General features: G+C 40.4%; 1 protein-coding gene across 3 annotated transcripts in view; it reads left to right on the forward strand.

Annotated features, from left to right (window-relative positions):
* The window catches only part of LOC127572448 (neuronal acetylcholine receptor subunit beta-2-like), a 38,010-nt gene extending 17,247 nt beyond the window's left edge, over nt 1–20,763 (forward strand). Inside the window, exons 4-7 of one of the 3 annotated variants that reach the window (XR_007956633.1) lie at nt 2,577–2,686; nt 4,555–5,506; nt 19,812–20,068; nt 20,393–20,763. Coding sequence is in view for 2 of the 3 variants with exons in the window: in XM_052019720.1 (XP_051875680.1) it covers nt 2,577–2,686; nt 4,555–5,506; nt 19,812–19,964 (1,215 nt within the window). In the remaining variant the exon portion in view is untranslated. Of the gene's footprint in view, nt 1–2,576; nt 2,687–4,554; nt 5,507–19,811; nt 20,091–20,392 lie in introns of those variants that run through there. The other 2 variants (XM_052019720.1, XM_052019721.1) reach the window with 2 other exon arrangements.
* The last annotated feature ends 3,898 nt before the right edge of the window (nt 20,764–24,661 follow it).

Genomic DNA, 24,661 nt, shown 5'->3' on the forward strand with positions numbered 1-24,661 from the left:
ATTATACAACAGATAGGGAGCAGGATAAATAGAAAGTTTGGCAATTGCTAGAAGTTCCCATGATGAATTTGAATCAAGTTAACTTTGACACAAGATGTATTCAAGGATTCTGAATGTTTTTCATTACAATTAATACAATACAGAAAATATTCACTAATTCCCTATCGTTTATTAAAGATAAATCCAGTAGGAATGAAATTTGGCCTTGTAGGTGACTTTGTTTGAAGATAAATTCTATATAATGCAAGATCCTCCAGGAAAGGAGGTTTTAAAAATATAATTTCAAAAAATGGGGTATGTGCACTTATACATAATTATTTGTGATAGTGAATTGTATATTTGCTAATTATAAATTACTTTCATTCACAAGATAAGTCTAAAAATCACTGTGAACAATATTATCATAACTATTGCACTTATTGCACTGCACTTACTCTGTAGTTGTGACACTTTACTCTGTACTGTTACTGTTTTTACCTGTACTACAGCAATGCACTGTGTACTAAGTCAATGTAACTGCACTGTGTAATAGATTGACCTGTACGATTGGTTTGTAAGACAAGCTTTTTGCTGTACCTCAGTATGTGACAATAATAAATCAATACCAATACTAATATTGTTGATTAGGTTTGTATCAAATTCCTTGTTTAGAAGTTTGATAAGTGTGCCATAAGTATGTGCAAAACAGCCTTCATACTAATTACTTTCCTCATGAGACATGGTCTGTGGATATGCACCTGTTAAACATGAATACAGATTCAGTTGTCTGATGTCAATTGAACCGCAGACCCACAATGTCTCATGGCCTTTAATAAAGAAAGTAATTACTATGAAGGGTGTTATTAGGCAGATTAATCTAATTACTGAACCACAGATTTTATTGCGTAATTGCAACATTGAAATCTTGGAGATCATGGGATACTGGTTTCCTGAGTGCTATGGACAGAAGTCACAAATGCTCAAGATAGATTTTAGCACAGATGGAATTCATACAACAGTATAAATATGGCCTTGGATCACAGACCTTTGAAATTTAAAATTCTATTTTGCTTTATAATTAACATTCTGGGGATTACAGATGTAATCTCTGTAATGCCACTTCGCAGTGCACCAAGTTCTACATCTTCAGACCTTGGAGAGGCAGTGGTGTGTGAGGGAATATGACTTATTTGAACTTTGATAGAATACATTTACTTGATCCTGACATCAGTTACAAATGAATAAATAGAAAAGGTGAGTCAACTGAGAGTCTGTAGCATTTGTATTAATTTGATACAGGACATGGTAAAAAGACATGGGTCACTGCTAATGAATCTTAAAGCAAAATGGCAGAATGCCTCAATATTTTCCAAAGTTGATAAGTGACTTTGTTTTACCATCAACTCCTCCCCCTGCACTTCCTCCCAGTTAGTTCTCATTCAGAAGATTTTAGAAGTTGGCAATTACAGATAACGTTTTAAAGATGGCTGCTTTGTTCTGCTATTGAATCATGTCTTAATTAAATATTTGTAGTAGCCCATTGCTTAAGTTGTAAATCAGATTGTTTTAAGTTGATTTAAGGACTTGGATAAATTGCAAAACAAATAAGTGGAGCAATAAAGGGAAAAAAACTCATCCCAAACCTTGGCTTCACATTTGTTGATGTGGCTGATCACAACTAATTAATTATCCTTCTATGAAACCACACATAATAAGGTTTATAGCAAATTCACAGAAGCTGGTTTAGATGAAACAAGGAAATAAATACCAGTGTCAATGAGAATTGGTTCAAGTGCATGATTTGCCTCACATTCCCAGGGTCATGGTAGGCTTGTATGAGAAACTTTCATATCATGGCCATTATTCCATCTGTCCCAGCCGCTATCCACCATCAATTAAAGAATTTACTGGAGATCTTTCTGCTACCTAATAGGTGGTGTTATAGAGGTAGAAGCAAGTGGTCCTTGTGATGGAGAGGATAAGGGTCTGAAGCTGAGATTAAGAGTCACACAGGAAATTGGGGTTGCAGACAATCCCTCATATATAGTTTATTTCAACATGTAAAACATCCAAGGCACCAGGAGTGTATTTGACATAGGGAAGTTGAAAGAGAGCACTGGGGAGCTGATTGCCAAAGGCTTGATTAAGCAGGTAGGTTCAAAGAGCATCTTAAAGGAGGAGAAAGAGGCAGAAATCTGTTACATGGGAATTCTAGAGTTTAGGGCTTGGCTGCAGAAGTCATGGCTGCCAATAGTGGTGTAATTAAATGCACTTTGATAAAATGCGATGAACCTAACTCTTGAAGGAAGAAATTATTTCCCTAATTTGCATCTAAGTATAGTTATTTATGAAAGTTTTTTAATGATCATATATATATATCTTCAATTAATATTTTAGTTAAAGTCTGGTAATGAGTGTCTGAAGTGAAAATGCAGAATAGGTTCAATTTTTCCTTGTTATAGGGAGATGTCTTTAATGATATTTGACGAAGGTAACCCCAGATCTCACCAAATTTATTTCTGTTATAGCATGAACAAAAAAAAAGTAAAGAAACGCTATTAATCACCCATGGTCTATGATTGATTTTATCCAACTAGGAATGGAATGACTATCGGTTAAGGTGGGATCCAGGAAAATATGAAGGCATCGATAAGCTCAGAATATCATCTCGGCATCTTTGGCTCCCTGACATAGTGTTATATAACAAGTAGGTTGACTACTTATCATATTATTTCTTTTCATTTTGATAGAACGTTATAATTTTAGGTACTTATGTTTCACCTAGTCCTGTTTGAATGAAAGTGTGGATGAAGCCTCTTTTATTTGTCCCAAAGATAACTTCAGGTTGTGCAAACATATGTTTCCAGGTTGAGCTGTTGAGGGTGATGTTGCAGTCTCTGAGGGGCTGCACATCCTGGGAGTTTATCTCTAGAAAAGTTAGGTAAATGCCTGACGATTTCTTGAGATACATTGCTGTCAGAATGTCAGATTGCAGAATCACTTTTCATGTGTTGTGCATTGGTGGTATTTTCTGCTTTTATTTTATCATGTTGTTGTAGATATTTAATAAATATAAATCCCTAATTATTTGCATTGTTGGGTCTTATTTATTGATTTCATTGTTATATTGATTAATGTTTTAAGCTGACTGAAAAAGCATTTAAGTAATTAAATTATTAGTTAAGCATCAAAAAAGATTTCATTATCTTTTTTTTCTGGTATTCTTGTATATGTATGGAATTATAAGAGCCCTTGAAAAGTTCCCTTAGCAGACAGTTGATGTAAATTTAAAGTAATTAAGAGATAGACTAGAGAGGAGAGGAGGAATCATTAACTTCAAGCATAAAATGGTGAGGTCTGGACCTCACTTCCTGGAAGGATGATAGAAGCAGAAAACTTTGCTTGTATTAGTCATCACCTACAAGGCTGTAGATTGAGAGCTAAAATTAATTTCAATATCTCTTTGTTGGCCAGCAAATGAATTAGGAGGAGTAGTAGGTCACTTGGGCCCTCAAGCGTGCTGTGCCATTTAATAATATCATTGCTGGTTGTAACCTCAACTTCACGTTTCTGTCTGTGTGTTGAAACCATTCACCCCCTTGCTTATCAAGTGTTTATCTACTTCTGTCTTAAAAATATTCAAAGACCCTGCTTCTACTCTCTTTTGAGGAAGAAAGTTTCAAACACCTATTACCCTCAGAGAAGAAATTTCACCTCATCCTCGTCTTAAATGGATGAGCACCTATTTTTAAACAATGATCCTAGTTCGAGAATTTCCTACAAGAGGAACATCCTCTCCATATCCATCTGTTTAAACCTGTCAAGATCTCATGGTTCATTCAAGTCCCTTCTCACCCTTCCAAATTCCAACAAATACAAATCTAGCCTGTCAAACATTTTCTCATAAGACAACCTGCCCACTCCAGGCATCAGTCCAAGTTCTTGGAACAGAGCTGTCATATTTTCTCAGGCAGTCCCTCAAGATTAAGCAGGTCTTGCTTCCGCACTGATCAATTGGGTTATGAAGTAACTGATGAAACCAATGTGGACACTGCAGACTCTTCCATAGATGGGGCAGGAGGTGTCTGACAGTCTAGGAGATGGGTAGGTTGTGATGTAGTATGATTCTTCCGCCATTTATGCTGGGCTCCTATAGGGTTGGGATTCCCGGTGGAGATGCTGCATTATTACAAGGAGGATTTGACCACATCCTTGAATTATTTCTTCTCTCTGCCTGGTAACATCTTCCCATGACAGAGTTCAGAAAAGAGTGTCTGCTCCAGGAACCTAGTATAAGGTATGCAAGTGAGTTAGCCTGTCCAACAGAGCCAACTGAATATAGTTTGGGTCTCAGTGCTGGGGATATTGGCCTGAGGGAGGACACTGATATATGATATTAGCTAAGACACACTGTTCTTGACAAGACCCATGATGCTATTCCTTTGTCACTCAGTGCCATCTGCAGACAAATTAACAATGGAAAGTCACAGCCACCTGAAATGAGGAAGTAATTATACCTGCCAAAGTATCCTGAGAAATTAACCCTAAATAGCTCTTTAATTTCTTTCTTTCCAGTGCTGATGGAACCTATGAGGTGTCCCTCTATACTAACGCAATTGTATACAGCAATGGAGATATCTTCTGGCTGCCTCCTGCAATCTATAAGAGTGCCTGCAGAATCGAAGTGAAACATTTCCCTTTTGACCAGCAAAACTGTACCCTGAAATTTCGATCATGGACATATGATCGCACTGAAATTGATTTGGTTTTAAGTAGTGATGTTGCAAGCAGGGACGACTTCAAGCCCAGCGGGGAATGGGATATTGTGTCTCTTCCAGGGAGAAGGAATGAGATTCCAACAGACCCAACATATGTTGATATCACATATGATTTTATCATCAAGAGGAAGCCATTATTTTATACCATTAACCTCATCATCCCCTGTGTGCTGATCACTTCTCTTGCAATTTTGGTGTTCTACTTGCCGTCTGATTGTGGCGAGAAAATAACACTGTGCATTTCTGTTCTGCTGGCGTTAACAGTCTTTTTACTGCTTATATCAAAGATTGTTCCACCAACTTCACTGGATGTTCCACTAATTGGCAAGTACCTAATGTTTACCATGGTTTTGGTAACCTTTTCAATAGTCACTAGTGTCTGCGTGTTGAACGTTCACCATCGGTCACCCACCACCCACACCATGCCTGAATGGGTGAAGCAAGTGTTTCTCAAGAAGTTGCCCACTCTTCTGTTAATGAAGCGGCCAGAAAATCGAAGCATAAAGGACCGAATCAGGAAGAAGCAGCTGTCAGCTTGTATTGATAGTGATGCAGACCAAACCGATGTTCAAACAAGCTATGGGAACAAAGAGCCAGCAGTGAAATGTGGCTGGAGATTGGGAGACATGTCCCATCAGCAGGATTTCAGGAAGAAGGGATCAACAAAGGCTCAGTCCAACATACAAGAGGCAGTGGATGGTGTCAGATTCATAGCAGAGCACATGAAATGTGAAGATGAAGATCAGAGTGTGAGCTCATCCTTTACTTCCTCTTATTTCAACATCTCGTGAAACCAAAGTTAATTAGCAGTAAAAAAAAAGTCCAATTTTATGGGACCTTTAATTAAAGATTATTTTTTAGTATTATGGTAAAATAGAACTTGTCTCCCATGGCCTTCTTTGTCCACTGCTTTTTTGCAAATAGAGCCATGGGAGTTGAGAGTGCAGAAGGTGATCATTTCAGACCATCAGGTTTACACCGCCTCTTTGTTGGGGCACTGATAAAGGAAGGCCATTGTACTGTCTCTATCCACACATCTGCTTCCAAAATACTTTCTTTCATAAATACATTGGTCTCTGGATGAGTAGGGAAGCCTGGTTGACAAGAGATACTGAGGTAGTGGCCAGGAATAAGAAGGAGGCATGGGTCAGGTACAGGCAGCTGGGATCAAGTGAATCCCTGGAGGATTATAGGGGATGCAGGAGTGTACTCAAGAAACAAAATCAGGAGGACCAAAGAGGGGCATGAGATAGCTTTGGCAGAGAAGATTGAGGAGGATCCAAAGAGATTTTATGTACGTTAAGGGAAAAAGAGTAACTAGAGAGAGAATAGGGCCCCTCAAAGGCCAAAGTGGACACATATGTATGGAGCCACAGGAGGTGAGCACGGTCACAGTCATAGAGCAATACTCACGGATACAGGCGCTTCGGCACAACGAGTTCATGCTGACCACTCTGTCCACCCAGCTAGTCCCATTTCCTGGGTTCGGCCCATATATCCCTCCAGGCCCCTCCCCTCCATGTACCTTTACAAATGCTTCTTAAATGATACTATTGTATCTGCCTCAACCACTTCCTCTGGCAGCTTGTTTCATATACTCACCAACCTCTGCGTGAAAAAGTTACACCTCAGCCCCCTTTAACATCTTTCCCCTCCCACCCTAACTCTATGCCCCCAAGTTTTGGACTCCCCTACCCTGGGGAAAAGACTGTTACCTTCCACCTTATCTATGCCTCTCATAATTTTATACACTTCTGTAAGATCACCCCTCATTCTCCTACATTCCAAGGAATAAAGTCCTAACCTGGCCAACCTCTCTCTATAACTCAGGCCCTCTAGTCCTGGCAACATCATCATAAATCTTTTCAGCACTCTTTCCAGTTTAACCACATCTTTCCTATAACAGGATGACCAAAACTGTGCACAGTACTCCAAGTGCGGCCTCACCAATGACTTATACAACTGCAACATAATGTCCCAGCCTCTATATTCAGTGTCCTGACTGATGAAGGCCAGTGTGCTAATTGCCTTTTTCGCCATCCTGTCTACCTATGACACTGCTTTCAACAAACTATGCACTTGTACTCTTAGGTACCGCTATTCCATTACACTCCATAGTGCCCCAACATTCATTGTATAAGTCCTACTCGAGTTTGACTTCCCAAAATGCATCACCTCATTCTTATCCGTATTGAAATCCATTTACCACTCCTTGGCCCACTTCCCTAACTGATCAAGATCCCCTGTAATCTACAATAACCTTCTTCACTATCAACAACACCTCCTAATTTTGTGTCATTTGCAAACTTGCTGATCAAGCCTCATGCATTCACATCCAAATCATTTGTATAAATAACAAATAACAAGGGTCCCAACACTGACACCTGTAGCACACCGCTCTGCTTCCTACCTCCGAGCCAATCCACGTAACTAGCTCTCCCTGGATTCCATGGGACCTAACCTTCCAGACCAACTTGCCATGTGGGACCTTGTCGAAGGTTTTGCTAAGATCCAAATAGACAACTTCGACTGTCCTACCTTCATCTACCCTTTTGGTTACCTGGTCAAAGAACTTTGAAAGATTTGTCAAGTATGACTTTCCATGCACAAAGCCATGCTGACTCCTCCTAATCAGACTCTGTCTACCCAAATGCTGGTAGATCCTGTCCCTCAGAATTCCCTCCAGTAACTTTCCCACCACTGATGTCTTGCTGACCGGCCTGGCTTCTCCTTGTTGCCCTTCTTAAACAACAGAACAACATTAGCCACCTTCCAGTCTTTAGGAGCTTCACCAGTGACTAACGATGAAACAAGTATCTCCTCAATTTCTTCCCTAGCCTCCCACAAAGTCTGAGGATGCAATCAGTCAGGCCCTGGGAATTTATCCAATTTAATGCGCTGTAAAGCTGTAAATACCTCCTCCCTGGTAATATGAATGTCCTTCAAAACATCTGCACTTATTTCCCTTATCTCTTGAACAGCCATGATTTTCTCCTCAGTAAACACCAAGGAGAAATACTCGTTAAAAATCCCACCCATCTCCTGTGGCTTGAGACATAGGCAGCCATGCTGATCTCTAAGGGGACCTACTCTTTTCTTGGCCACCCTTTTACTCTTAATAAATGAATGTTTATTAAGAGGAAAACGGTGGCTAGGGGAGAGAGTAGGTTCTCAATGAATATTTCTCCTCTGTTTTGACTGTGGAAAAAGACATGGATTTCAGAACTAGGGAAAGTTAATGGGGATGTCTTGGGGATAATCCATATTACAGTCGAGGAGGTGCTGAATGTCTTAAAGTGTATGAAGGTAGACAGATCTCTGGAGCCTGACCAGATACATCCAAGAACACCGTGGAAGACTTGAGAAGACATATGGGACCCCTGGCTGAAATATTTGCATAATTGTTAGCCACCAGTGAGGTGCCAGAAGACTGGAGGGTAGCGAATGTTATACATTTATTTAAGAAGGGCTGCAAAGAAAACCCTGGGAACAATAGACCAGCAAGCCTAACATCTGTGGTAGGTAAGTTATTGGAGAGGATTCTGAGGGATATGATATACATACATCTGGAAAGGTGGGGTGATTAGGGGTAGTCAGCATGGCTTTGTGTGCGGGAGGTCATGTCTTATGAACTTGATTGAGCTTTTTGATGAAGTGACCAAAAAGGTTCATGAGGGCAGGGGCAGTAGATATGATCTTTCTGGACTTCAGTAAGATCTTTGCTAAAGTTCCACATGGTAGGCTGCTGTAGAAGGTTAGATCGCATGGAATCCAGGGAGAGCTGGCTAATTGGATACACAACTGGCTTGATGGTAGGAAACAGAGGGTGATGGTGGAAGGTTGCTTCTTGGACTGGAAGCCTGTGTGCCTCAGGGGTTGGTGCTGGGCCCATTGTCTCTCATCTGTCTCAACGATTTGGATGAGAGTGAACAAGGCATGGTTCGTAAGTTTGCAGATGACATTAAAATAGATGGTATCATAGACAGTGAAGAAAGTTATCGAAAATTACAAGGGGATCTTATATCAGTTGGGTAAATGGGCCGAGGAATGGCAAATGGATTTTAATTCAGATAAGTGTGAGGTGTTGTATTTTGGAAAGTCAAATGAGAGTAGGACTTTCACAGTAAATGGTAGGACCCTGGAGAGTGTTGTAGAACAGAGGGACCTTGTAGCTCAGGTACATGGTTCTCTAAAAGTGGAGTCACAGATACACAGGGTGGTGAAGAAGGCTCTTGGCATGCTAGCCTTCATAAGTCAGGGCATTGAGTATAAAAGTTGGGAGGTCATGGTGTGATTCTACAAGATGCTGGTGAGGCTGCACTTGGAATATTGTGGAGTATTATGTTCAGTTTTGGTCACCCTGTTATAGGAAAGATGTTATTAAACAGGATAGACTGCAGAAAAAATTTACAAGGATGTTGCCAGGACTCGAGGGACTGAGTTACAGACTGAGTGGACATGCTAAGACTATTTTTCTTGGAGCAAAGGAGACTGAGAGGTGATCTTATCAAGGTTTATAACATCATGAGGGGCATAGATAGGGTGAATGCATTCAGTCTTTTTCTCAGGGTTGGGGAGTCAAGAACTAGAAGGCATAGGCTTAAGGTGAGAGGGGAAAGATTTAGTAGGAACGTGAGGTGCAACTTTTTATTTTACACAGATGGTGGTTCGTATATGGAATGAGCTTTCAGAGGAAGTGGTTGAGGCAGGTACAATAACAACTTTTAAAAAACAGTTGGACAGATACATGGATAGGAAAGGTTTAGGAGGATATGAACCAAATGCAGGCAAATGGGACTAGCTTGGATGGGCATCTTACTTGGCATGGACCAGTTGGGTTAAAGGGCCTGTTTCCATGCTGTACAACTCTACGACTCTGCGGCTACATCTGCTAATGGCAGCACATTTCATATACTACCACCCTCTGTGCACAGAATACCCTTTGCATATCACAAGATCACAAGATAAGGGAGCAGAAGCAGGCCATTCGGCCCATCGAGTCTGCTCCAAGGAAAAGGGAAAAAGAAATGGGGTGGGAAAAATCTCTTTTCTCTCTTTGTAACAATTTTGCATTGATTCCCCATGCAGAAATAATCATCTTTTCCAAGCCACTTCATTAAAACCGTGCAGAATTAAAGAAAAATAAAAAATGCATTCCACCCTCTATCAGCCTTCACTATGCCCAAGGCATAATAGTTGCCTCAAAATTTATCCCTGTTTGATAGCACCACGAACACTACAGTATGGTGGGTTTAGCTAAACACCACTGTCTGGGGATGAGTGAATTTTTATATGTAACATATGTTCATAATGAGGAAAGAGAGGAACTTAATATCATTTTCAGTGGAATCATCTTTCTCCAATGTGTTGTTGTGTTATGATACTTAAAAAGTAATTTCTTCCAGCACTTAACAATCAATACAATTTACCAAGCTGCTGAAAGCTCATCAAAAAAAGCAGAAAAAGATTGTTTGACTTCAACAGCAATTAGACCACAGGCACTCACTTTACTGAATGAACTTTCATAACCAATCATTACCTCTGCAGGCCAATCAGAAATCAGTATTCCACCACAGATCTTTGCTAGCAAATTGGAACACATCTTCCCATCCTTCCAACTCAAAAGATGCTGTGAAATCACAATTAAGACAAATGCACTATTAGCCCACACTATTAAATCCTTCCTCCACTCTGCTACAGTTACTGCCTACTCTCTATCACTCAGCAGTCATTGTACTAATTGTCCACCTCCCACGAGGGCAATGTCAGCTTTCTCTGACGCCACCAATTGTGACTTCTGGTGCTGTCTGTGTGGAATTTGCATACTTTCACTGAGATTGCATGGATTTCCCCTGGGTGCTCCAGTTTCCTCCCACATCCCAAAGATTGGGGAAGGGTTAATTACGATGGTATTAGGCAGGAACTTGGGAGCGTAAATTGGGAAGAAATGCTCCCAGGGAAATGCACAGCAGAAATTTAGAGGCTGTTCAGGGAATACTTGCATGGGGTTATGGATAGATTTGTCCCACTAAAACAGGGAAAGGATCATAGGGTAAAGGAACAATGGTTGACAAAAGAGGTGAAACAGTTAGCCAAGAGGAAAAAGGAAGCATACTTAAGGTTTAGGAAGCAGAAATCAGGCAGGGCTCTTGAGAATTATAAGGTAGCCAGGAAGAGTTTAAGATGGGACTTTGGAGAATGGATTGACAGAGGTTAGGATTAGGCTACCTGGTTCTTTGAGCTTACTCTGCCATTCATCAAGATCATGGCTGATCTTATCCCTCAAACACCATTTTCCTGAACTATTCCATATTCCTTTATTCCTTCAATATTCAGAAATCTATCACTGTTCCAAATGCAATCAATAACTGAGCCTTCACTCTCCTCCTGAGTAGAGAATTCCAAAGATTCACCACTCTCTGAGTGAAGAAATTTCTCCTCATTGCCCTAAGTAGCCTGACCCCTATTGGAGACGCTGACCCCTGGTTCCAGAGTCCTCAGTCAGGGGAAACATACTCACTGTCAGTCTATTCTGTCCAACCCGCTAAGAACTCTAGAAAATAGAGACCCGGTCTACTCAATCTCTCCTCATATGACGGACTCACCATCCTCGGAACCAATCTGGTGAATCTTTTCTACATCTTCTCTATAGCAAGTATACGTAAGGAGATGAAAACTGTACACAATACTCCATGTCTAGTCACACCAAGGCCTGACATAATTGTAGTAAGACATCTTTACTCCTGTACTCAATAAGTGCCAACATACCATTCGTCTATCTAAATCCCTGCTGTACCTGCATGTCAGCTTTCCGTAAATTATGTACATTGGCTCCTATGTTCCTTTGAACAACAGCTTTTACCCAGAATGTGATCATTTAAAAAATATTCAGCATCTCTGCTTTTTTTTACCAGGGAGTATGAATAACATATTTTCCAACATCCACCATGTTGTCCACTCACCTAGCTTTTACATATCTATTTGAAGTCTCTTTAGTATTCTCATCATTACTCACATTCCCACATATGTCTGTGTCATTAGCAAACTCAGAAATGTTACATTTGGCCCTCTCAGCCAAATTCCCTTTCGAGTTTATGAATAGTTGAGACCTAAGCACTGATCCCTACCAGGAAGGAAAGGCCCTCTTTATTCCTTCGCATGCCTTTTCTCTCTGTTAACCAATTATCAAGACACTATAGTATATTACCCCTGATACCACAAGCTCTAACCTTGTTTGCCAACCATCTGTGTGGAACGTTATTGAAAGCCTCCTAAAAATCCAAATACATCACACCGACTGCTCATCTACTGTACTAGAGACACCCTCAAAAAGCTTCAGTGGATTAGTCAAATATGATTTGACTTCCACATGTCAATGCTGACTCTACACAATCTGTTTTTATTTTTTCTGTGTCTAGCTGTCCTTTTTTATGGATTCCAACATATTTCCAACTACTGAAGTAGGGGCAACAGTTTGGTCGTTCCCTGTTATCCCTCTTTGTCCTTTCTTAAATAGTGGGGGTACCCTCCAATCAGCAGGAACCATTCCAGAATCTATATAGTTTTGGAAAATGATAACCAATGCATCCAACTACTCCAGGGGTACATCTTTCAAAATTCTGGGACATAGACTAGCAAGACCATGGAAGTTATCAAATTTCAGGCTCAATACCTCCTCAAGTGTTTTTTCCATGAATTCATCCTATATATTGTCAGTGCTTATGTGATTTGTCCAGTCTATCAGTAGATTAAAAATTTCTGTGATTACAATATGACCCCTTTTTTCATCCCTCACTTCCTTACTTATACCAGGCCCTGCATTACAACTGTTTTCAATTGTAAAACATTGGCCCACCAATGTTTTCTGCCCTGTGCCATTTCTTAACTCTACCAAGACATTTTAGTTTTGTACTGTGATATGAGCCAAAGGTGTCTCTTACTACTGTTGTGATGCCCTCCATTATTAACAGTTCTACCCACCTCATATTCTTAAATGTTGAATATCCTGGAGTACATAGTTCCCAACTTTGGTTATACTTCATTTGTGTAACAACCACCATTGTGGCATCTTGTTCATTGCCTTCTGAACATCTCAATATATCCAAAAACAGTAAATACTAGAAATATTCAACAACATTCTTCTCTTTCCATAGATGTTGCCTGACCTACTGAATGTTTCCAGCATTTTCTGTTTTAGTTTCAGATTTGCATCACCTGCAGTTCTTATGATTTTCCTCCATTGGTTTTCCTTTACCTGCAGTGCTGATCTCACCCTCATAAACTCTAACAGACTTATCATTAGGCTTTCCCTTTCATTAAACAGGATTGATTCCATCTACTTATGTCCTAATGTAAAAAACTACTATTGTTTTCACTTTAAGGTTAATTGGACACATTGCTCTATTAGTGACAAGGTTCAGTAATATTCTATTTCCATCTTCAGAAAAGCAAGCCGTGCTGCATCAGTTGATGTGCAGTGACATTTAGGCTCCTCACAGATGTTGCCTCTGCTGGAGCTTTTGTTTGTGATTAAGGCTCCAAGGTTTCTTTACTCATTTGTGTGACATTTTTAACTTCCTAATTCAATACACTCTGCAGCTGGGGTAAGCATTTACTCTCAGTACTTAAGGGAGTTTGAGGTCATTGCAAAAAAATCGGTTAATCTTTCTATAAATGTTTCTAGGCCAGAGTTATGCATGAATCAATGCACTTGCTTTTTCCTAAGCCAAATCCAGACTTAGCCAGTATGACATGTAAGTTACTTGCATCCAAAAATACTCAGTATAAAGACCACACAGGTGAAAATTGCATTTGTTTTTTTTCCTTATTTTCAAATTTTCACGCATATGATCATATATCCCATGTGTGGGAATTCGGATCCCACATAATTAATAAAACAATTTGCATTGGCAAAATAGAAATATGTTTAATGAATGTGTTGTTCTTTATAAATTCTAATTATGACAAAATCAGGCCAATCCTTTCTCCTATTTACTGCCTGTCTAATGATAAATTCTTTGGGAAACAGCATCAGAGTACTATCCCCTTTGAAAGTTTCCACCTGGGCCGGAGGCAGTCACCTGTATTCACAGCAATCCCGACCACATCATCCAGGTAAAATATAAAGTATCCCAATTCATTTCTTTCCATGTTGTCTGCAGGTTTGGTGCATCTATTTCCTTGTGAAGTAGTAATTGCACTTAAAGTACAATTTATTGACTAATGCACTTTACAATGCTCTGAGGATGTGGAAAGCACTTTACAAATGCAAATTCATTCTTCTTTCCTACTTAACATCCGTTGGCAACCTCAAAAAATTAACAGCATTATAAAAGATGTATGGAATGAAAAGACCTCGTTGCTAAACAGGGAGCTACTCTTATTCCTTTAGAAGAGTTCATTGTCCCACTGCTGATCACAGGTCAATTGGCACTAGCTCGTGACATCAGTTCAGATGCCAAGGTTAACTTGGCTCCCCCAGTATAGCCAACAAAATAAGTGTAATACTACATCTTGCATTGTCAATCCAAAGACATATGGATTCTGAAGAAACATTTCAAGTGTCCTGAACGTTTCATAATAATCCTCATGGGATCTCTTGCATGTTGTGGACCTGTCAACTAACCACTTTCACCTAATGGATGGCCAATTAATGCTCTAAAGAACACAGAACAAAGCGAGGAAAATGGCCAGCATATTCCTGACATTTTCACTAAGGAAGAGCAGTTACAGGAGGCTTATTTGCTACCCACTAAAACACACCATCTGCAAAATAACAGCAGTGGCCGCTACTGACTCTTCTCTCAACTCTTTTATATGTAGTTTATATGCAAAACAATCTGTCATTCTTTCACAAAGAAATCCTCTTAAAATTATTTGCATTCCTGCTGGATTCAACATTTTAATTTTCAGTCCATCTGCGTGTCTCATTTTGTATGCATGGTCTCCCTCGACCCTTATCTCGTGTTTTTCTTCAACCTTTACCACTCGTCCTTCCATAATGTTCCCACTTTACCTCACAGAGGAAAAGGAAATATAATGTCTCTGTTAATAAAAGGATGACATTATTGCAGTGGTGAGGAATGATATTGGCTTAGAAGCTCAAGATATAGAATCAGTTTGGGTGGAGATAAGAAACAGCAAGGGCAAGAAGTCACTGGTTGGCCCCCTAACGGTAGCTACTCTGTGGTATGAGGTATAAACCAAGACATAAAAGGGGCTTATAGAAAGGTACAGTAATAATCCTGGATGATTTTAATCATCATATAAATTGGACAAATGTAATTGGCAAGGGTAGACTTGATGATAAAGTCTTATGATGTATTCAAGATGATTTCTAGGTTGTGTAATGAAACTGGATTTACTCATGATCTCATAGCAAAGGATGCCCTAGGAAAGAGTGATCATAACACTGCAGTACTTCAAATTCAGTTTGAGGGTGAGAAACTTGATTGTGAAACTAATGTACTAAAGTTAAATAAAGGCAAAAATAATGGAATAAGGAGAGAGTTGGCTAATATGGACTGGGAAAATAGTTCAAAGGGTAAATCGATAGATTAGAAGCGGCAGATGCTTAAGGAAATATTTTATGAATCTCAACAAAGGTACATTCTAAAGAGAAAGAAAGGTTCTGTGAGAAGGATGCACTACTGTGGCTGACTGAGGAAGTTCAAGGTGATATGAAATTGAAGGAAAGAATTCTTTTGGAACCAGCAAAGGACAACTAAAAAATATAAAGGCTGGCAAATAATACAAAAACAGAGACTTTGGGCTTTTATAAAACATGGAATATAAAAGGGAAGAGAGCAGCTAAAGTAAGCTTGTCCCCATCTTATAAGGAGAAATCTTGTACCGTTAGCTCTCTAGCAGAACCGTAAAAGCACATTCTGGGAAGTTAGGTGGGGAAGTGGACAGGTATGGCTTAAGAGAACAGGTGAAGGGCAGGTTGTGGACAGGGAGAAGCCCTGCAGAGTGCAGTGGATCCAAGTGAGACTCTCCTCCTCCAGCAAATAATATTGGTGGCTTCTTACTCCATTCAGGGCAGCACGACAACCTTGATAAAGCAACCTAAAACTTTTAGCATGTGGAAGGAGCCTAACACCAGTTTGTGGAAGGTTATAGTGAGTAAATTGGTGATCACCTAGTAAACACAACAGCCAGTTTACCCACTATCATTTCCTTTAAGGAACAAGCTAACAAGAAGATAAAATGATTTTTTTAGGTGACCTGAATCATTTTTTCTTTTATGTTCTATTGACATTTTTACTGACTTTGTGATTTCTATCCAGATAACCAACACCCTATCAATTTTTGTCAGGTATTTTACAATTGCTTCAAGTTGAGCCTCTGTGCTCAGTGCTACCAGTTGCTCCTGACAACTCTGGAGCATTGTCATTTGGAATATGAGACTATTCTTCCTAAATGCACTGTGCAGGAGGTGAAATCTGCAGCCAGCTCAGTGACAATGGATTGCCCAGTAGTACTGACACTGTAAGGGGTTAATTTCCTTGTCTAAATAATGCTGCAGCTCTTCACCCTGTTTGAACTCGGGCTTAAAATGCAAATTTCCACCAGACCTCCAATAGCAATACATTAATATTTCATTGGCTCCTTTCATGTCCCCTTCTGCTTTAATTTTTTCTTTGAGGTACCTCAAAGTAGTAGGCCCCTAATGTTGCTGTAAGATACCTGGCCCTATTTCCCCTTCACTGGAGCTGAGAAGCAGGATTTAAATGGCCTCCATGTCCTTTCAAGCTATTTCATTATTTATCAAGTAGTTAGCAGGAGTTGCTTTCAGAATAAGTCAGTTGAGATGCGCTAGACTGATCACACATTGGCCTTGAAGTTCAAGGTGAAGGGTTGTGGAAGGGGCAGTGGGAGGACATCCTGCCCACTAGTGGTCTGGACTGTGAGGGTCCCATCAATAGTTCTCCTTATTCAGCTATAGGAGGCTATTCCGGACCCTGAACAAGTGAATGTCCTGCCAGTCTCATTCCCTACTACTCTCATGCCAAGGATATGTACCTCAAGAGGTCTCCTGGCCTGACCAACAGCTGCAAGTTGTCTGGGATCCGCTGATGGTCTCAAAAAGACTCCTGTATCTTGTCCACTCCATGCAGAGCAACGTCAAGAGTGTTGCATAGTGGAAAGGAAACCAAATCGTTTTGAAGTCTTTTGAGTTCTTTTCAGGCCTCTTCTTCTTTTTGAGCAATGTGACTACATCCTGGTTTTCCTGGTGGAGTCAGAGCAGAGCCAGAGCTGCCACAATCTCAGTTGGGGATGAGGCCTATTGTTGCAGGAAAGTCTGAAAGCTGTTCTACCTTGCAGTGAATCCACATTGAGCAGGCCTTTACTCAATGAAAGAAACATCCTATTATCTCATCACAACAATTTCTAACAGAGAAATTGTGACATATTTCATATACATTCAGGGGCCAAAATGAAACTGAGATGGAGGAGAACACAGCAGTGTGATACAGATGTTGGGGCACACAATAATCATTCAGCAGCCACCAGCAACCAGTGCTGGAACCATTTAAATCTGTCTTCAAGTATCCTGAGGCTGAAGCAGGATCCCTTTGTTACCTGAAACACCACTTCCATAACAGGCCAATAAATAATGGCGGGAACAATCAGGAAGAGATAAATGATGGGATCCTCAGCTTCATTTACTCATTTTAGGCTGGAGAAATCTATGAATCTCGGTTAAGCGGATCCTCAGTTTATTAAATTCTCCAGCTCATTCTCTGAACAATTTTGTCCATGTCCTTTGATATTTCTCTGTTTACTAAATTTGCAAAATGCCTCCAAGCAAATCTATTCTTCCCTTGACTTGCAAGAAACTCTTCCATTGTATAAGGTTCTCAGTTATTCATGCAGAGTGCTGCAAAGGAACACTTAGTGATTTGATGAGACTCAGTAAGACACATGCTTGACTTGGACAATGAGATCATTCAACAGTCATTTGACTAAAGTCCAACAATGCTTGTTAAAGCGATGAAGGGTGGAGCAGAGATCGGTAAAGCTCGCTGATGAGCTCATTTTAAGGAAGACACCATTCACCGATGATGACACTAAAGACAAGCCTTCAGGGAATTGGCAATCTGACAATAATGCCCATGTCAGTTCCCTTCTCCTCTCTCCCTCACCCCATCCCAGTGTCTGGAATTCACGCAATGATCAGAGCCATTTCAAATCTCCAACAGTTAATCTTGTTTGTTCTCTTGATGGGCATGTGGGACAGAATAGATTATAGGGAAATAAGCAGGGGATGGGAATGTTAGGATTGCTCTAATAGCCAGCATAGATTCAATGAGCCAAATGGCCTCCTCTTTCATAAGAGAATATATGAGAAGCCATTAAGTTAATTCATCACAGTTAAAGAGTCAACATGGGAAATGCAATCACATCAACAAACACACAACTAGTTGCCTTTTCTAAACAGCAGATATTTTGCAAGCTGACTGGGGCAACAAACTAACATACTTAATTCAACCTCCCGGAGCCTGAGATTAAATATAAGGTACAGAGGGCAAGGGAAGCAGGAGTACAACTCCACAATGAGGGCCCTGTGGACAAGGAGGAACTTCCTGTTCTTCAAAATAGTGCCATGGTATAGTTATACCTCTAAGTGGTAAACATGGCCTTGGTTTAACATCTCATTCAAATGTGTTACACTCCCTCATTACTGCACCAAGTGTCATCCCAGATTAGGTTCAAATAATAATTGGTTGTGTTGCTTATGAAGTAACACGTAGGCAATGGCAAATGTAGTAATTAAGACAGTTAGAGTCAAAGTCATTTATTGTCATATGCATGAGTACAAGTATGCACAGGTGCAATGAAAATCTTACTTGCAGCAGTATCACAGGAACGTACCATAATATAATTAACATTCACAAAGAAAAATATAAATTAAACGCAAATTATACACAATTTTTACAAGAAAGAACACAATTAGAACAAAACAAAGTCCATTTTAGTGCAAAATGATTAAAGTGGTCATAGTGTTGCTAAACTCTAGTGATTACGTTTGTGCCCGTTGGTTCAAGAACCAAACGGTTGAAGGGAAGTAGCTGTTCTTGAACCTGGTGGTGTGGGACTTCAAGTCTCTGTACCTCCTGCACAATGGTAGCTGTGAGGAGAAGGCATGGCCTGGATAGTGGGGAAATTTGATGATCGATGTTGCCTTCTTAAGTGCCTTAAACTATGAGGAAGTAACTGCAGTAAATTCTGTTGTCAAAGTCCTTGCAAGATTATAAATGTGCAGGTGAAATTCATGGAAATGGGCCTTAAGTTATTTTATTTTGGACTTTTTGTCCTGAAAATAGATATAGGAGATTTAGAGTGGCAAGGTCATTAAGGCCACAATTTGAACTGAAATGCTATTTTTCTACTTGGTTTTAAGGGCAACGACAAATATAAGTAAGTTTTAATAATCTTCAATAAAATCAGAAAATGCGGGAAATACTTAGCAGTATTTATGGGAGCACCTATGGAGAGAGAAACAGAAGTTAATGTTTCAGGGCAATGATCTTTTACCAGAACTTACTCGGAAAAAGTACATTTTTCTCTCTATAAATGCTACCTGACCTGTTGAGTATTTCCATCATCTTCTGTTTTCATTTCTTATTTCCAGCATCCATAGTATTTCACTTTTGAACAGTCAAAATACAAGTTTGGCTACAGACAAGGGCGTAAATTGTGCCAATATTTGCTCACCCACGCGTTAGATGTTACTCTCAATTTTTCTCCCTGTTTAGTTTCAACGGAAATGAAAAGGAACAAGAGCAAGATTGAGCTAATATTGTTAGGTTCCCTGTTGCCCAATTCAGAATGACCTCTGGTATGTCTTAAGCCATATGATTTAAAAGAAGTAGATGAATGCGGAATGAAATTCTTAAGAAAAGAATGGATATGTCTGGATGATCCTAAGGGCATCATCACTCAGAAAGGTTAAAAATCAAATGCACACACCAATAAATTCTTTGCAACATTTCTGTGTTAACATTTTAACAAATTAGGTTCTGACATGTATCTATCTCTGATTTTCAGATCAGTGAAGATTGGAAGTATGTCGCTATGGTTATCGACCGCCTGTTTCTGTGGATATTTGTATTTGTGTGTGTGGTTGGCACTTTGGGTCTCTATCTTCAACCTTTCTTTCAGAACCACACTTCACCACACGTGTTTTCTGATGCAGAGTGATATTCTTCCCTGTGTGATGGTTGCACCTTCCAGACTTGAAAGAAAATTAATGCAAGACACCAAACAAGCATGTGCTGTTTACAGACACACAGCAATGGTGATGAGTATGTATGACACCGATCACTTTAAAACAAACACTGCTGCATGATCATTCAATAAAAAAAAAGAAATTTTAACATGATCTCCTGTTCCCTCCCCCCCCCCCCTTTGATAAAGGTTTGAATAAAAACTTACTGTAAATATACACTCTGTCAAATAGGAGCTGCCATATTTGAAAAGTTTTGGCACGTAGTTCTCTGTAGGCTGACTACCTATTGTATTTGAATCAAATATTATTACAGTGGAATAACTGGGAGGATATGAAAGAGCAACACAATTCTTTTATGTCAAAAGACAATGAACAAAGACTCTCCACCCTTGATTTGCAGCACATGATCCAATCCAGGAGTTCCCACCAGAACTGCTGAATCTTCACTACCTGAACTCCTAATAGACACCACCTTCATGACTGATACAACTCTGGAAGAAAGAAGAGATGGTATTTTTTTTCACCTAGGTCTGTACATGAAACATAACTCACGCTGTAGAACTTTGTGCTGTTGGTGCCATCACATTTCTTGTTTGTGAACATTTTATTTGAACATGGGGATGCTTTTAAATGAATTCAACAATCCAAGCATATTGTTGTAGAGGTCAGTCAGGTCCAAGCTATGAGCTGTGTTTGCAGTTCTGGGCTGTGGTGATAATGAGTGTAATGGATATTTTCTGTAAGGAAAACCATGAAAAAAATAGACCAAGATATTGAGCAGTAATAAAACCTTCTTCCTACAAACCTGATATGTGGATTGATGTATACAGCTCTCTCCCCAGAATATTTTCTTTCATACATATGGTGTGAACATCCTGCTGATGAGGCCACCACTTGATTAAGGTAGTGGTGAGCCACCTTCTTGAACTGCTGCAGTCTTCATCACGAAAGTACTCCCATAGCGCTGTCCAACAGGGAACTCCAGGATTTAGACCCAGTGATAATGAAGGAACATTCATTTATTTCTAAGTTGGGATACTCCATGGCTTGCATGCAGTGGTATACATACTGTATTTCCCTGCTGCCCTTATACTTCTTAGTGGCAGAGGGGGAAGTTTTTGGGAGATAAGCTTGGCAAGTTGCTGCAGTGCACTTAGTAGATGGCACACATTGCTATATTGTGACCAATAATGGAAGGAGTGAACATTTGGAGTGGAAAGTAGAGACCCATTGAAGCAGGCTGTTTTGTCCTGGGTAATGTTTAGCTTCTGGAGTTGCACTCATCCAGGTAGAGGTAATTCCATCACACTCCTCACTTACCATTGTAGATCAAGGAAAGATGTTGGGGAGTCAACTGAAACTCTCACCACAGGATATTCAGCCCCAGTATTTATGTGGCTGGTCCAGAAAAGCTTCTGTTCAATGGTGATGCACAGGATATTGATGGTGGGGTGTCAGTAACAGTCAAGTTGTTGATTGTTATGGTAGAGACTTGGCAATTGTCTGGTGCATGCCACTCACTAATTATCAGCCCTTACCTGAAGTTCGTCCAGGTCTTGCTGTGCCCAGGCATGGACTAGTTCATTATTTGAAGAGTTGCAAATTGAACCAAACATTGAATTCTTTGAGGATGTGACTAAACACATCGATGAAGGGAGAGCAGTAGATGTAGTGTATATGGATTTCAGCAAGGCGTTTGATAAGGTACCTCATGCAAGGCTTATTGAGAAAGTAAGGAGGCATGGGATCCAAGGGGACATTGCAGTGTGGATCCAGAACTGGCTGGCCCACAGAAGGCAAAGAGTGGTTGTTGTGAAGGGTCATATTCTGCGTGGAGTTCGGTGACCAGTGGTGTACCTCAGGGATCTATACTGGAACCCTTGCTCTTTGTGATTTTTATAAACGACCTGGATGAGGATGGGTTAGTAAGTTTGCGGATGACACAAAGGTTGGGGGTGTTGTGGATAGTTTGGAGGGCTGTCAGAGGTTACAGAGGGACATAGATAGGAAGCAAAGTTGGGCTGAGAAGTGGCAGATGCAGTTCAACCCAGATAAGTGTGAAGTGGTTCATTTTGGTAGGTCAAATATGATGGCAGAATGTAGTCTTCATGGTAGGACTCTTGGCAGTGTGGAGGATCAGAGGGATCTTGGGGTCCGAGTCCATAGGACGCTCAAAGCAGCTGTGCAGGTCGACTCTGTGGTTAAGAAGGCATATGGTGTATTGTCCTTCATCAATCGGGGAATTGAATTTAGGAGCCGAGAGGTATTGTTGCAGCTATATAGTTCCCTGGTCAGACCCCACTTGGAGTACTGTGCTCAGTTCTGGTCACCTCTGGAAGGATGTGGAAGCCATAGAAAGGGTGCAGAGGAGATTTACAAGGATGCTGCCTGGAATGCGGAGCATGCCTTATGAAAGCAGGTTGAGGGAACTCGGCCTTTTCTCCTTGGAGCGACGGAGGATGAGGGGGGACCTGATAGAGGTATATAAGATGATGAGGGGTACTGATCGGGTAGATAATCAGAGGCTTTTCCCCAGGGCTGAAATGGTTGCCACAAGAGGACATAGGTTTAAGGTGCTGGGGAGTAGGTATAGAGGAGATGTCGGGTAAGTTTTTTACTCAGACAGTGGCGAGTGCATGGAATGGGCAGCTGGCAACAGTGGTGGAGGCGGATACGATAGGGTCTTTTAAGAGACTTTTGGATAGGTACATGGAGCTGAGTAAAATAGAGGGCTTTGGGTAAGCCTAGTAATTTCTAGGGTCAGGACATGTTCGGCACAGCTTCGTGGGCTGAAGGGCCTGAATTGTGCTGTAGTTTTTCTATGTTTCCTTGTTTCTAACATTAACTATCATCATTGAAGAACCCCCACATGTGGGATGATTGGGAGAAGAGTATTAATGAAGCAGCTGAAGTTAGTTCAGCCTAGTACAGAGAGAAACTCCTGCAGTGATACTTTGCAGCAGGGAGGATTGACCTCCATCCAACGCTATCTTCCCTTGTATTGGGTGGGGTTCCAACAACTGGAGGGTTTTAATGTGATTCCAATTGGCACCTTTACTGGGCTGCCTTGATACCACATTTTTGCCTTGACTTCAAGGTTAACTCTCACTTATTTCTGGAATTCAGCTTTCCATGTCTGAGTATACCGAGACCATAATGAATTCTGGAATCAACTGGCAAAAACCAAGTGAAACATCAGTAAGCAGGTCCTTGGTAAGCAAGTGCACACACCTTGCTCACATTGTTGATGAGACCTTCCATCACTCTACTGAAGATGTTACCTGGCTATGGGGTTTTAACTAGTCATTTTAGATTTGTTCTGCTGCATGTGTACAGGACCTGGACAGCTGCCTGTGCTGTTGGGTGGATACCGGTGTTGTGGCTAAACCTGAACATCTTGGCCTGAGGCAGATATAGTTTTGGAGCAAAGTCTTGAGCAATATCTAGGATGATGCCCAGTCTCATGGCCTCTGTTGGATCTTTTCCTGATGTCACATGGAGTGAATGGAATTTGCTGAAGATTGGCTTCTGAGATGTGAGGGACTTCAGGAGGAAAACCAAGATGTCATCCACACACCTTTCTACCTGAAAGTGGATACAAATATTCGACCTATGCTTTCTCACAAATGCGATCTGGTCTGTTATCAGTGAAGTGGTGATATTCATTAAGCCACCTCCCCTATTAGCTGCTCAGTTCCCCTGAGTTGTCAAATCATTTTGATCTTACTATCAAAAGTTTTGCTGCCATGCATTACAGTTAGTATTGATAAGGACCTCATTTATACAACTGACTCAACAGAGGCTAGAGATCAAACCTTGAAGGTTCCTACTCTCTGTGGTGCAGTATCACACTGATTTTAGCATGTATCTATTACCCTCACTCATTTGTTACTCACAAACCACATTCAGACAGTTGTCACCACAGATCTTAGGCTGCTCCATATCAACTGCACAAAAACACCAAAGCCAATGTTTATGCAGCAAAATCTTTGCTTCCAATAGCAAAGGTATCCTATTCGACTAAGGTAATGGATATTATCAAAGAGGCACACAATTGGTTAAAAAAGTGCATTTTTTCTGCAATTTGCCACATCACACAAGAAAGAAAGGGTTAATTCTGGGTTAGTTCTGTCATAAATTTTCTGCTTTACAATAGCTATCCAGATTTGATTTGCTGGGATCGAGGAAATAGCAAAGACCGCATTGCATTCATATATCCCATGATTTCCAAAAGAGGCATGAATGTAAGAACTTAATTTGCCCATACAATTTGCCCCTCCCTGCATGTTTAATGGAAGTCAAAGAGAAGAATTAACAAAAAATAACCTCCTGTTCATTCGTCTCCAGCAACCACCATCTTTCTTTGTGCTCGGCTGAACTCCAACTACCATAGAGTTTTCCATTCATTTCCAGTGAACCAGATTAGGATCCATTGATACCAACAGACAAGTCGGAATTAACACTCTTACTCCACCTTTCTGAGAATTATGACCTTTTCTATATATAAGGGCAAAGGCAATAATGAGGTCTGGAGCTCAGTGGTCTTTGCATTTTTGCTGCCATTTCACAAGCTAACAAACTGAGACAAAAATCTATTCCAATCCTCTTTTTGGCTCATACAATCTTTTACTCTTATTTTACTTTGTGCATTTTCTTAAATCCATCCTTG

This window comes from Pristis pectinata, chromosome 7 (genome assembly GCF_009764475.1).
Source record: "Pristis pectinata isolate sPriPec2 chromosome 7, sPriPec2.1.pri, whole genome shotgun sequence".
NCBI lineage: Eukaryota > Metazoa > Chordata > Chondrichthyes > Rhinopristiformes > Pristidae > Pristis > Pristis pectinata.